The sequence below is a fragment of the Trichoderma gamsii genome, assembly GCF_001481775.2.
Source record: "Trichoderma gamsii strain T6085 chromosome Unknown Scaffold_26.2, whole genome shotgun sequence".
Taxonomy (NCBI): domain Eukaryota; kingdom Fungi; phylum Ascomycota; class Sordariomycetes; order Hypocreales; family Hypocreaceae; genus Trichoderma; species Trichoderma gamsii.
In genome coordinates, this window is record NW_020171363.1 from 310939 (window position 1) to 323911 (window position 12973).

Sequence of the window (12973 nt, forward strand, 5' to 3'; positions counted from 1 at the left end):
AATATGGTCAATGGACATCCAGATCCATTCGCCTAAAGTGGGCGCGGAATGTGCCGGCCTGGTGCCCGCTATTCACAGACCTAGCGTAGGCGCCTGGAGATGGGGTGTTGCCCAGCAACCGAATTCATCCCACCACCATTGGCTGTTGCGGCCAAACCCAACACAGCGGAAGGCTGACAGGGGCTCTGCGTAAACGCCCGTGCCCGACAATTTTCTGTATACGCTGCTTTTCCACGCCACTCACACCCCTCCTAATTATGCGAATCGTTCGATGCATTACGAATAGTTGCTTTGATATCGAATTCGGCTCGAAGATCGCCGCTAAGTTAGCTCCTTCTGCTGTATTGATACAGACCGCGACATTGCGCGTCCTTGTACGGCACGAGCCGATCTGCGGCCGGTCTACATCAGAAGGTTGCCTGAAGGAGAAACAAACGGGAGACGTTATTCAGCAGTAATGCGCCAGGATTATGCATTCATCGTTCTCTCTTCATGTGGCTAATTTTCTCGTCTTTAGCACACAGACCTGAGCTCCCATGGGACTCTCAAACCCGTTGCGACGGTCCCGCGGGACGCGGCTGCCGATGTATCAGAATGCCAATGCACTCTCGAAGGAGCGATACTCGAATGATGGATATTATTCCTCATCGGACGGCGATTCCGAATCTTCAATTTCGGGCCCCTCATCATTTGGATCAAGGAACATATCCGACTCGTATCCAGATCGACCTTACCTAGTCCAGAAGAAGCCTCAGAAACCTAGCTTCCCGCGGCCGAGTGGTTTCTATCCTTACAGACTACCACCGCGAATCGTCCGATATGTGGTTTTTACGATAGTAGGATTAATACTTCTCATGGTTGGTATGCTGGCACGGGCAAGCCAAGTTGAGAACTGGAAAGTTGCCAATGGCAAAGTAGATAGCCGGCCGCAACCTCCTGCTCTGTGGGAAAAATTTCCACTCCTGCAGAGATACTACGGCGGTATACGTACATTGGTCCCTCTGGCAAAAAATGAACCCGAATTTCCCAAATCTGGCGACTATACACCAACAAATCCAGCTTCCGACGGCAAAGTTGAGAATCGCGAAAATGAATTTCCGTCCAGTTACTCTTGGGAGAATTATGCCGGAAGATACGAGGAGTCTGATATTAAAGAGTGTTTTCTGGACGCTTCTGGCAAAATTCGCCCGCCGCCGATTCGCCACTACAATGGCCGTCCAAGCGGGTTTCCACAGCATATCACTGGTTCCTACGAAGTGTTGAACTTGCCGGAAGATGTTTGCTTTGAGCGATACGGCAAGTTTGGACCTTATGGATTTGGATACTCTATTCGTACCGGTGGCCTAGGCACAGGGGAGCATGGCGAGAATCAGGGTGCTGAGTCAGTCTGGGGATCTGGTTCTCGTGTAGACTACCGCGAGATTGATTGGGCAGATATTCAACGGCGCTGTTTCCAGGCTAATGCTGGCCGATACAAAACACTGCCAGCGAAAACACCATCTCCGAATGGCTTCTTTGTCGGCAGCCCTGAAGCAGCAAAAATCCAGTCGCGCGATTCTCAGCCAAAGGACAGTGGCAAAGCAAAGGCTAAAGAAGATGCTTCTGCGGAAAAAACAAGCACCGAGGTGGCAAAGCAATCACGAACTGCCATCGTAGTGAGATGCTGGGACGAATTCCTATTCCGAGAGGATGACTTTGCGAATCTTCGGTCCATGATTTCGGAGCTTTCACTAGCCTCTGGAGGTCGTTATGACGTCCACCTGCTTGTCCAAGTGAAGAATGATGCTCGATACCCCGTGTGGGCCGATCACGAAATCTACGAGCAAAGAATCCACGATGCAATCCCCAAAGAATTTCAGGGATTGGTCACTCTGTGGACTGAAACGCAGATGCTCTCTCTGTATCAAGGCATCTACGACCTATACAGCCGCGGCCCAGAGCTTCCAGTTCACGGAGTCTATCGTGGACTCACCATGGCTATGCAGCACTTTGCGTATATGCATCCCGAGTACGACTACTTCTGGCAGTGGGAAATGGATATTCGATACACGGGACACTACTATGATTTGCTCTCAAAGATCGAAAATTGGGCCAAAGCTCAGCCTAGAAAGGGCCTGTGGGAACGAAATTCGCGATACTACTTCCCCAGTGTTCATGGCACCTGGGAAGACTTTTCACACATGGCTCGAGTGCAAAGCGAGATGGGAGCTGTAGGATCCGATAACGTATGGAAAAATATGCCAGGCGTTGATGGCCAACCTCCAGAGGCCGCCACGAAGAAGAAGATTAAGACTGTTTGGGGCCCAATCCGCCCAGCCGATGAAAAGGACTGGTTCGAGGGTGAAAAGGACCCCAGGCCGCCAACTACGTACGATGCCGATCACAACCAGTGGGGCGTGGGCGAAGAGGCAGATTTGATTACTCTGAATCCCATCTTTGATCCGGAAGGTACTACTTGGGGTCTGAAGGATGACATTACGGGCTACAACCGCTCACTTCCTTTACCTCGACGGGCCAGCATCATCACCACATCTCGAATGTCAAGGCGCCTCCTCGTGACCATGCACAAGATGACTGCGCACAAAAAGCAGTTTGCATTCCCCGAGATGTGGCCCTCTACTGTTGCCCTGCAGCATGGATATAAAGCTGTCTATGCTCCTCACCCCATGTATGTGGACCGTGAATGGCCGGTTGACTATATGGCCCAGACATATAACGGCGGCCGTGATGGAGCCACAGGTGGTTCCCGGACAAGTCTTTATGGCGAGCGCGAACACAACCTGAAGGGCTTAACTTGGTTCTACAACTCTGGCTTTGGACCCAACCTGTACAGGCGCTGGCTGGGCTTGAAGGTGAACAACGATGGGGGAGAGGAGTATGAAAAGACGGCAGACCAAAGTGGAACTGGCTCTGAAGCAGGCAGAGGTGAAGGCCGCATGTGCCTGCCGCCTATGCTTCTCCATCCCGTTAAGGAGGTGGAAATTCCCGTCGAGGCACCGCCGCCAGAAGAGCTGCCTCTAGAGGTTGAAATGCCCGAATCCGATCCTGCTGCATGATTATCCTGAGCAAGGCGCGGCTGGCTATGTGAACTTGTTTCTTTTTTCCCCTCCTTTTTTATATAGACTTTTGTTGCTTGGACATATGACGCTAAGGCCATGATGATAGAGATATCCCTGTAATGTGCTGATCTATACGATAATATTATAATACTCTTCCATTAGAGCTGGGAGATGATGAATTGAATGCCGTATATATTGATTCTGGGGTCTAGCAGCTTGTGATCTTTTTTTAAAAGCATGTTTTGCCAAACATCGGCAATTGGTCGTATATTGCTAGCAGAACAGAGAAAAACCTGCAATCAGCGACACACGATCCATTTGATTCCGTAGTTCATCATACAAACCCAGGTACCATTACCGCCCAAGTAGCAATGCTCTTGATATTCCCTGGTAGCTTGTAATCGCTTGGAAAAACATGTGTTGCCAAATATCGGCAATTGGGTGGTATATTGCTTATAAAATATAGAAAAACTTGCAGTTGGCGTGATAGTATCCTCTCTGCGTCGTAATTCGTCATGTGAACATAGGCACCATTATTATTTATGTCCTTGATCACCATCCCTTCCAGTGCCATATTGTCCTTGCTACCCAGTACTTGGATCTTCCAAGTACTTGGCTTGGCCCCCTTTTTACGCCAATTCAATGCGTTCATGCTCGCCATTGTTTCGATGCAGTTAACGACCGTGAAAACTCACTTATTCTCTACCTATACTCTGTATTTCTCTTTCCCCTTGTAGAGATTGGATTTAGACGACTCGCTTGACCTCGAAGAAGCGGCGCAGCCACCAGACCTGGAAAAGGGACTCGCCAATGACGATGCCAATGACGAACAGGTTCCACCATTTGACTCGGGAGTTTGTGCTCTCGGCGGTGTTGCGGTGGGTGCGCTCACGGAAGACAATGTACTGCTGCTCGTCCTTGACCTGGGCGAGGAGATCGGATAGACGTCGGACTGGGAGATTTAAAACGTCATGTTAGTTGTATAAATCAAGATGGGTGGTGAACTCTTGAAAAAGAGAATTGGTCATGTACCTTCAGTCTCCAGGGGATCGGCGCTAGATTCGGATTCGGTGACATAGACGATGCCGTGGACGTTGAAGGAGACTTCCTTGGTGTTGGCAACCCAGTGCTGGTTTCCGAAGCAGTAGGTATATTTGCCGTCGTAGTGAGCCGTGAAGGAGTGATCGCCGTTGGAAACTGTCCTCTCGTTGATCTGGTATTCGCCTGAGGGGTTCATGATCTGTCCACATTGAGCATATCTGTTAGCAACCAAGTCCTACATAAAAACCACCCTTGTCAAATATCTTGAATTCCATGTCTGCCTACAAGGCACCCCATCAAATTTCATATATATGGAGCAATTGCTAAGGGAAACGAATTGAGTCATACCCAGAAGTCAATGTCGAGGTTGCCTGCACTGCCAAACTCGCGGTCGCCCACCTGGAAGGTGACGGTCATCTTGTCGTCCTTGCGCAGGCTCTCGTGGAAGCACTCGACGCCTCGGGCTGGCAGCACGATGTTGTGCGCCACCACGGCCTGGAAAGCCATGGCGGCGGCGAGGAGACTCCTCGCAGCTGAGAGGAAAAGCATCTTTTAGAGAAAAGAAACGAAATTGGCTGGCCGTGGAGGGGAACGAGAGGCTGGCAACAAAGAAGCTGCAAAGACGTGGAAGCTCTAGCTCGTGATTATGTCCCTTTTGCGCTTCAGGATCGCGAATTGGCCAACATGCCACCTACGGGCTAAGGCTGGGCTAGCCTGCCTTGCACACAGAGCTCCCAGAGTCCCAGCTACAGGGCTAGCAGGCCCGCGGTTTTACCGGCAAGGCCTCAGGGGCACGAGAGGATCGAGATACAGCCACGATACTTGGCGAGAGATGACGAATAGTGGGCCGAGGCGGTGGAACCGCGCTGTTTGCACTCTGGGGCAGGTACCGTGCGAGTACCGTCTGGCAGCGATAAGGCTCGAGGCGGCGCAGCGTGGTAGCGGCGAATCTGGCCAGCAGCGCGGGCGGTACACTCTACATGCAGAATATAGAGGCACTGGGCACGGCTGGGAGGTACTCGTCGGTACTCGCCCGCCACCGCGAGGCAGAACCAGCGGCTGGCCCAGCGCCCCTTTGCCCCTCTCCCTGCTGCTAACGCGCTGCTAGAGGCCGGAGTCCCTTGGGCCCGTTTCCCCCCCCAAAACTCGCTCCAGCCTGGCCAAGTTCCCTTCCCTCTCAAACCCCTCCGACTCTCTAGCAGTCTCACCGACAAGACAACGGCCGTTCTTCTTTCGCTTCGTCGTCCTCTTTCGTGAGCCCCCAGCGCGATCTCGTCTAGGTGAGTTTCTCCTGTCTATTATTTTCTGGAGCACTGCCCTTGCCCTGTCCGGCTCTGTGCGCCCGCGTGCCTGAATTATCAACATGCTTTTTTCTTTTTTTTTCTTCTACTCTTACCTGGTCTCTTGTCCTCCGCAAGGGGGGGAAAGTAAGGCGCTAGTCGGAGAAGACAGCTCAGCGAAAAGCAAAAATGCGGCAGCCTGCGTTGCCTCATCCAGCAGCCCATCACGAGCATCATCCGTCATCACGGGATAACGTGTCCTCAAGCATCTGGATAAGCACGCGAATCGGCTTCTCGAGATAAAAAGGCCTTGTTCGAGATCCTTTTCTTTGGCCGCAATTGCTGTCGCTGCACCTGCTTCTCCGCCTGCTGCCCCAAATCCTGTTCTGATCCAACGCCACCCGTTGCTCGCATCTGCACATTGCACCACCAGCCGGGAAAAAGAAAAGAAAAATCATAACTGCTCTTCATCATCTGCTCGGCCTTGCCTGCTTACGCGTAGCATCAAATAGGACACTTTTCTTCTCTTTTACATATTCGACGTTTGTTTAGGCCGCGTCGCCGCCAGTCGCAGTCATGGGTCTCGCCTTTTCTAAGATTTTCGACAAGCTGTGGGGGAAGAAGGAGATGAGAATTCTCATGGTCGGTCTCGATGCCGCCGGTAAAACCACCATTCTGTACAAGCTGAAGCTTGGTGAAATCGTCACCACCATCCCTACTATTGGTACATGACTCCCTCCCCCCCCCCCGTTTTATCGCGCTTACGGCGATGTCGCTCCTTTAGTGTCTGTTCTAACACTTCCACTGATTAGGCTTCAACGTCGAGACTGTTGAGTACAAGAACATCCAGTTCACCGTGTGGGATGTCGGTGGTCAGGACAAGATCCGTCCCCTGTGGAGACACTACTTCCAGAACACCCAGGGTATCATCTTCGTTGTCGACAGCAACGACCGAGATCGTATCGTCGAGGCCCGAGAGGAACTTCAGCGCATGCTGAACGAGGATGAGCTGCGAGATGCCATCCTGCTGGTCTTTGCCAACAAGCAGGATCTGCCCGTACGTTAATACTCTTTCGTCGACTAAAACTGCTGCAGCAATTGGGAGAACTATACTGACACTGAATCTGCTATAGAACGCCATGAACGCTGCCGAGATCACTGACAAGCTCGGTCTCCACAGCCTGAGGCAACGAGCCTGGGTAAGTTATTCTTGTTTAGTCGAAGAAAACAACAGCCACAGAGTAATCGCTAACATGTCTTCCCACAACAGTACATCCAGTCCACTTGTGCCACATCCGGAGATGGTCTGTACGAGGGTCTCGAATGGCTCGCCACCACTCTCCGAAAGGCTGGTCACCAGTAAAACGACCACTCAGGAACCTCTTCTGGTAGAGCCTCCCGCTCTCCATCCCGCCTCCCTACCGCATACTCTCGCAAAGTTCTTGCCAAGCTCGAGAATTCGGTTGTAATTTGCAAAGTTATATCGATCATACCAATCAAAATTAATCCATAAATTGTGTCAACTCTTTGTTTCAAAGTGCCTCGCACTCTCACATGCCACCAATTGTGAGCCTGTTGATATACATACCCCAACCATGTGTTTGTATTGGAGAGGGGTGGGGATTTAGCTCTTTGGAAAAAGGAAGTTGTATGGGCGTATCCTCAAGGCTTCGTTATGCATTCATTCTCAAAGGAAAAATAGAAGAAGAAAAAAGATAACCCCCCCAAAAAGGAATAATTGAGGGCTGGGTTGGTCGTTGCTACTTAACAAATCGCAGCCTTTTCTCGAGCGCTCAGGTAATTTCGGACCGGAAACAGGAAAAAAAAAAGGGGAGTTTTCTTACAGAGAGAAAGAAGGAAAGCGGCAAAGATTGACAAATAATTTACGGGAGAGGAAAGTTTTACTGGAGAGATGCGAGAGCAGGAGGGCTCCTTGTTTTCTTTTTACGACTGGTGCCTCGGGCTGAAATGCTTTCATGACGGTTGTGTTCTGTGGTTTTTTTTATTGTCTCTCCATGTCATCTTGTCATTGCGCTAGATTGGCGGAGTTGGGTTGTTCGTTGAAGGCCTCCCGGCTGGGAATGATCGTAGCGGAATTGAACGGATGGGTGCGAGGGAAGCAGGATTATCCGTATTTTCTACGCTTTTTTCTATTTTATTTTTATCACTTTTTATTTACACTTTCCCTCTTTATTCTTCTTGTTGTCTCCGCCAAGTGTTGTGAATGAACTGACATGTGTGGCATGGCCTTTCCATTATTGTTATTTGTCGAACACTTTCTTTCCTAGCGATGGAAGAAGACGAGATATTGAGACGAATGTATGCAGTGCAGATAAAACAGATTGAAACCGGTAGCCAGAATATGATAATGCACGATGTGATAAAAAGTCTTTTGCCATCACTAGCCGGTACGTGACTTCGCCGCGTGTGTCATCACCAGCGACCGAGGAAGGCGCCGAGCACGTGCGTTGCCGTACTTGCCAAACAACCAAGGAAGGAACTGGGCACGCGCATACCCGCGTGCATACCCGTTTCCTGCCCAAAAAGAAAAAAAAAAAAAACCACCACCAAATCCGTCAACTACACACGACCACGCATATCAAGAAGCATCAAAAGAAGCATCAACACCAACACCACCAAAAATAGGTTCCGGAGGGAGTCGAACCCTCGCTGGCGGAATCAGAATCCGCAGTCATGACCGTTAGACCACGGAACCAAAGAATGGATTTCTTAGCGGACTGCGCTTTAAATTACATTATCAAGGTAATAATTGCGTCTAGAATTTTTTTTTTTGAGTCAGGTTTCGTTGAACTACATCCATCTTGTGATCTGATTTAGAAAAAAAGAAAAGAAAAGACGGCGATAAAGAGACTTAGTTCAAGATCAAAATTTTCTACGCACGATGCAGGCTCTCCTGGTTGGAATTAACTCACATCGCCAGCTGGGCATCTGCATACTGGCCGGGCTGTTCAAAAGCTAGAGGATTTACGATGGACGCGATATCAGTAGCGTAATCGCTACCCGCGACGAACTAACATACATCCCGCTTCAAAAGTCACGACTCGACCCGCAAAACGGAAATCTCGCGATATTACAAGACATTTGCAATCGTAAATTTCTCAATCAATTATTTCTCAACTCTATTATATTTTCTATCATGTAATAGCACGGGACTAACTGCTTCTTTTGATATAGCTAGCATTTTATCTATCGGCCTTGTGCAGCCACAGCTGCGGCAAGTCTCCGAGGCATTGACAACATCAACCATTATATTAGGTCGTCGCCAAAATCTTCCCAGACTTCAACAGCAGCCTCGCAGAGCTGCTGGAGTGATCAATTGGTCTCTGGCAGTATAGAACGTTCAGGATGTCTTTTACAGATCTCTTCCTTAAGCCTTTTCCATATATTTTCGATCGCATTAAGGTCCGGCGAATACGGCGGCCAGTCAACCAACTCAACCTCGTTTTCCTTTGCCTATTCTTTCAATCACTCTTGCACTATCCTACATTATACGTTGGTGCGTTATCTTGTGCGAATATACCCGGCGCCGCAATTGTAGGTAGTTGTTCTTGTAAACACTCGAGAATACGGCGTGCTGTAACGCCGCCGCGGGAGGGATCCGGGTCTCCGACCAACACTTACAGTGATGTGCGAATATTAAAGGAAATAGCGCCCTAGAACATCTGAGAGTGCCTGTGGGCTTTATAAGAGGTTGGAAGTATACGGGATGGAGGTGTTCTCCCTGCTTAGAAGTTTGTATAGTGGTTAAAACTGGCGATGAAAATAACGTCCTTGTTGGCAGAAAACCTACTGCCGTCTCTTGCCCTCACCACGGGCGACTATAAACTTGTCACTTAAAATCCAACGACGCTAAAAGGAAGCCGGCTCGCGATAGTACTTCTTAGCACATTCTAGTCGCTTTTGAGCTACTTCTGGTGTCAGTAGTGGTCGTCGGCGAGCTTTGGTGTGTTGAATGCCTTCCCTTTTAATCTACCGCAGAATTGTGTACTTCAGCGCATCCACGTTAATAGAAATTATTAGATCAGTAGATTATAAAAGGGCTATTCTCAATGAATCGAAAGATAGCTCTTTTATTGTGTTCTGATAACTTAGGTGGTCGTCCAGAGCGCGGTAAAGATTTGCCACTTTTTTGAGTCTCATAGCGCTTGGTGATGCCAGACATGGAGTGCCGTGACACTCCTTCTTGTAGCTCAATCCGTTTAGTCGTATAACCTACTTTTTTTTCTCATTGTAACACTAGTCCTCTTATGAGAACTATATTCAAATCTGGGTGTAATTGGAGCCATGATTATTGAGAAAATTAAAAATGAAGAAAAAAGGTTTGTCGGGGAGATTAATAAAATCGCGACCCGATCGCGTTAAAGTGCGGCGAGTCGTGACTTTTGACTCCCCACTGTAGGTCCGTGCAATGGCAGTTGACAACGAGAATAAATGAAGATAAAATAGCCCTTCCTTTTCCAAGACACCCCTTGTGATAAACTTGTCATTTCACAATTTTTTTTTTTTTTTTTTGAAATGATTACAGGTAGTGATATGGTAGGATTTAACCTTGCTGGCCAATTACAGGAGCATACTAGGATTTAGGACAGTCGACACGCAGACTGAAGATGTATTTTATTAATATATACCTAGGCACTTTTCCATTTCCATTTTTCTACCTGTATGCTTGATTGACTCCGTCTGTCTGCTAATTGACTTTTGGATTGGCCTACAGTAATGCTCTAGTGAGGCGAGGAGCTATCGCAAGAAGAGGAAGTGTTTGTCAAGGGAGGTGCGGTGCATCGCGTAGCTCAATGAAACAAGCGGTCAAAAAATTGTTCATTGTCAAGGAAAGTGCAGTGTATCGCGTAGCTCAATGATGCAATAGGTCAAGAAAATGGTACTTTGTGGAGGAAGGTGCAATGCCTCCTATAGCTCATTAATGCAAAAGGCCAAAAACTTTTGAAGAAGAGGAAAACGATTTTCTTTGTTTCTTCAAGTCCATCAGTCTCAAAATACGATATTCTAATTCTTTTAAGGAATAATACAATAATTGAGACAATGGCGAAACACGAGCAGCAAACCGACAACGACAAGCCCTTCGTTAAGAAGGCGCGATGCGACAGCGATGAAGAGGACGCTGAGGTCCCGGAGGAATTGAGTTTAGTGGGTGAAGCTATGCTTCTGTTTGGGAAGTATGGTGCAGAGGGCACAACTGCTGGCGATATTCTCCTCTCCCTTATGATGTATGAGGCTAAAGACGATGTTCGTCAGTTTATAGCACGTTCCATAGCTTGTACCCCCGTTACCGCCAAGATGGACGCCTTCTTAAACGACAATGAAGAGGGGTGGGCCACCCAGGACCCCGAGATGGACTGCGCCTGGTCCAATGTTGTCGCCAAGTTACGAAAAGCCGGAATGGATGAGTCGACGATCCGAAAGCTAGCGAAAGCCTCCGGACCATTGAAGGCTGCGATGTGCTGTTTATGGCACGATCCGACATTAGCTACGGAGAAAGAGGATTATGGTATGTCTCTAGATCGTACTAATCCTTGCGTGAACTTGCAGTGGCAGAAGATTAGCGACAACAGTAAAGTCCGGACCCAGGATACATACCTAATGAGGATAGCATATGATGGTAAGGGCCCTCAATGGGAATCAATCTTTAGTGATAATGCAGCAGATATTATCGAAATCTGCCATAACTTTGCTTTAGATGCAATTCTGTCAGCACCTTTTAGTATCATTCTAGGACGATCGAATATCGAGATTGTAGAAGAGCTACTGAAGAAACGGGAGGACGAACTATTAGTTGAAACAATTGGCCTGCGTGTCCCGGTAAGTTTATATGGCAAACAGCCCGTTCTGGTAGTCCGGAGTAAGGATTCAGGGATGATTCTTCACATACTGGTTCTTTCATACCATGGAATGTGGTTTCTTAAAGTAAAAAATGAAAATGATACAAAAAAGGACGCCCGGGTTCTTCTTGACCTTATCTGGAATGCAGTATGCCAATGGAGCGGCGTTCCAATAGGAGACGACAGCCTGTTCTCAAGGGGAGATAACGAAAAGAAGATGGATATACTCGCCCTTATCAAATCCCGACGCGCGCAAGAAAGAGCTTCTGGCGTCAACGTTAACCATCGAGAAGCGCGGGCAATGGTTGCGCACATGCTGGCAAAGCCAAAATATGCCGAGCTTGTGGAGAAACTGGATGCTCTGGATGAACAAGAGAGCTTTCTTGAAGCTATACTCTAGCATTGGAGTAGTAAAGGGGCTAACAAGGGCCGAGCAACACAAGCCACTGAGGAGTATAAGAATAGCGAGGCTGGTAAGAGACAGTTTGCCGCGCTAAGCAAGGGGACGGCAACATTGCAGGCAAGAGCTGAAAAAAAATGGGAGAAGTTTTATAACGATCCAGAAGTCCAAAAGCTTGCGAATCCTAGAACGAGGAAGAATTAATAAAGTTCGAGCGAGAACGCGGAGTGAAAATTCGGCAAGCCAATGAGCCTGTGGCTGATTATTGCGAACGTCGAATAGTTTTGATGGGCAATCTCGCTGTTTTTAAAGGCGATAATATATTAGTTTTGCCTGGCGTGAAAAGCATTATAAAATAGAAAAAAGAGCTCTTGGCGTAAATGCTATAAGGTAAACGGGGTTTATACTTGTTCTTATAAGTCAGTCGTCTGGCGAGTTACAGCGCAGAGAAAGCGCGAGTTAGGACTGGCGTAGCATTGCTAAGCTAGATGTTATAATTCTAGCGTAGGGCACCGATTGCAAGCAGACAGCCAAATGTTGGATTTTTCCAATGTTTGCTTCTGCTTGGTCAATTGGCAATTGGAGCCTCGCTTGCGAGGGTCCCGTAGCCACTTGTGTAAAATGCCCTAGATGGCATCAATTTTGTAGTATCAGTAGAAACTGGGTACTTGTAGATGGGTTTGATCGATAGAAGGAGTACTAAACTGTTGTGAGCGCAGTGGTATCAACGTATATGTCGTAGGTCGAACGATGAAAGAAGAAGAGAGCTCAGCCCTTGATAGCGGTTTCTTTGACGAGGAACGTAGTGAACACCGAGAGGAAGTACAAGAGCTTGACGATGAATGGAAGAATTATTTCGCCAGGTACTTCCGCGCGCGGCTGTTTTATATGGGAACCTTGATTTTCCAAGGGGGACCCCTTGATTTTCGAATTTCCCATACAAATTGCCTTCCTATCGATTTCTTCGGTGTCCAAACTTAAGTTTCGCCCTGACTGAACGCCGTGTCTAAGAACAAGTAGACAAATTTCTGCCGGGTACCTTATTCAAGTGCCATTTTGTATGGTAATCTTGATTTTCCAAGGGGGACCCCTTGATTTTCGATTTTCCCATACAAATTGCGTTTCCATCGTTTCTCGCCATGTCCACACTTGGATTCCGCCCCAAATCCCCGCCATCTATGCTTTTTTTTTTGCGTAAGTGTTTAAATCTTAAGCAAGTAGACGCATTTCTGTCAGGTACCTTATTCACGTGCCATTTTGTATGGGTATCTTTATATTCCAAGGGGGACCCCTTAATTTTCAAAATTCCCATATAAATTGGGCCTTCGTTACTTT

At 48.1% G+C, this 12973-nt stretch overlaps 4 protein-coding genes across 4 annotated transcripts; 3 read left to right on the forward strand and 1 right to left on the reverse strand.

Annotated features, from left to right (window-relative positions):
- Window positions 1-536: 536 nt before the first annotated feature.
- On the forward strand, window positions 537-3056 carry TGAM01_v207244 (hypothetical protein; the record flags this gene model as incomplete). Its single annotated transcript, XM_018803690.1, has 1 exon — window positions 537-3056. The coding sequence occupies one exon, from the start codon at window positions 537-539 to the stop codon at window positions 3054-3056; it is 2520 nt and encodes an 839-aa protein (XP_018663063.1).
- Window positions 3057-3805: 749 nt separating this feature from the next.
- TGAM01_v207243 (hypothetical protein) lies at window positions 3806-4649 on the reverse strand (the record flags this gene model as incomplete). Its single annotated transcript, XM_018803689.2, has 3 exons — window positions 3806-4011; window positions 4092-4299; window positions 4449-4649. 3 exons carry the CDS (start codon window positions 4647-4649, stop codon window positions 3806-3808), a joined length of 615 nt encoding a protein of 204 aa, XP_018663062.2.
- Window positions 4650-5956: 1307 nt separating this feature from the next.
- Window positions 5957-6743, forward strand: TGAM01_v207245 (ADP-ribosylation factor; the record flags this gene model as incomplete). The annotated part of the gene is made up of 4 exons (XM_024550041.1): window positions 5957-6104; window positions 6193-6437; window positions 6514-6579; window positions 6651-6743. 4 exons carry the CDS (start codon window positions 5957-5959, stop codon window positions 6741-6743), a joined length of 552 nt encoding a protein of 183 aa, XP_024405207.1.
- A 3698-nt stretch (window positions 6744-10441) lies between these two features.
- Window positions 10442-11638, forward strand: TGAM01_v207246 (hypothetical protein; the record flags this gene model as incomplete). The annotated part of the gene is made up of 2 exons (XM_024550042.1): window positions 10442-11218; window positions 11351-11638. 2 exons carry the CDS (start codon window positions 10442-10444, stop codon window positions 11636-11638), a joined length of 1065 nt encoding a protein of 354 aa, XP_024405208.1.
- Between the last annotated feature and the right edge of the window lie 1335 nt (window positions 11639-12973).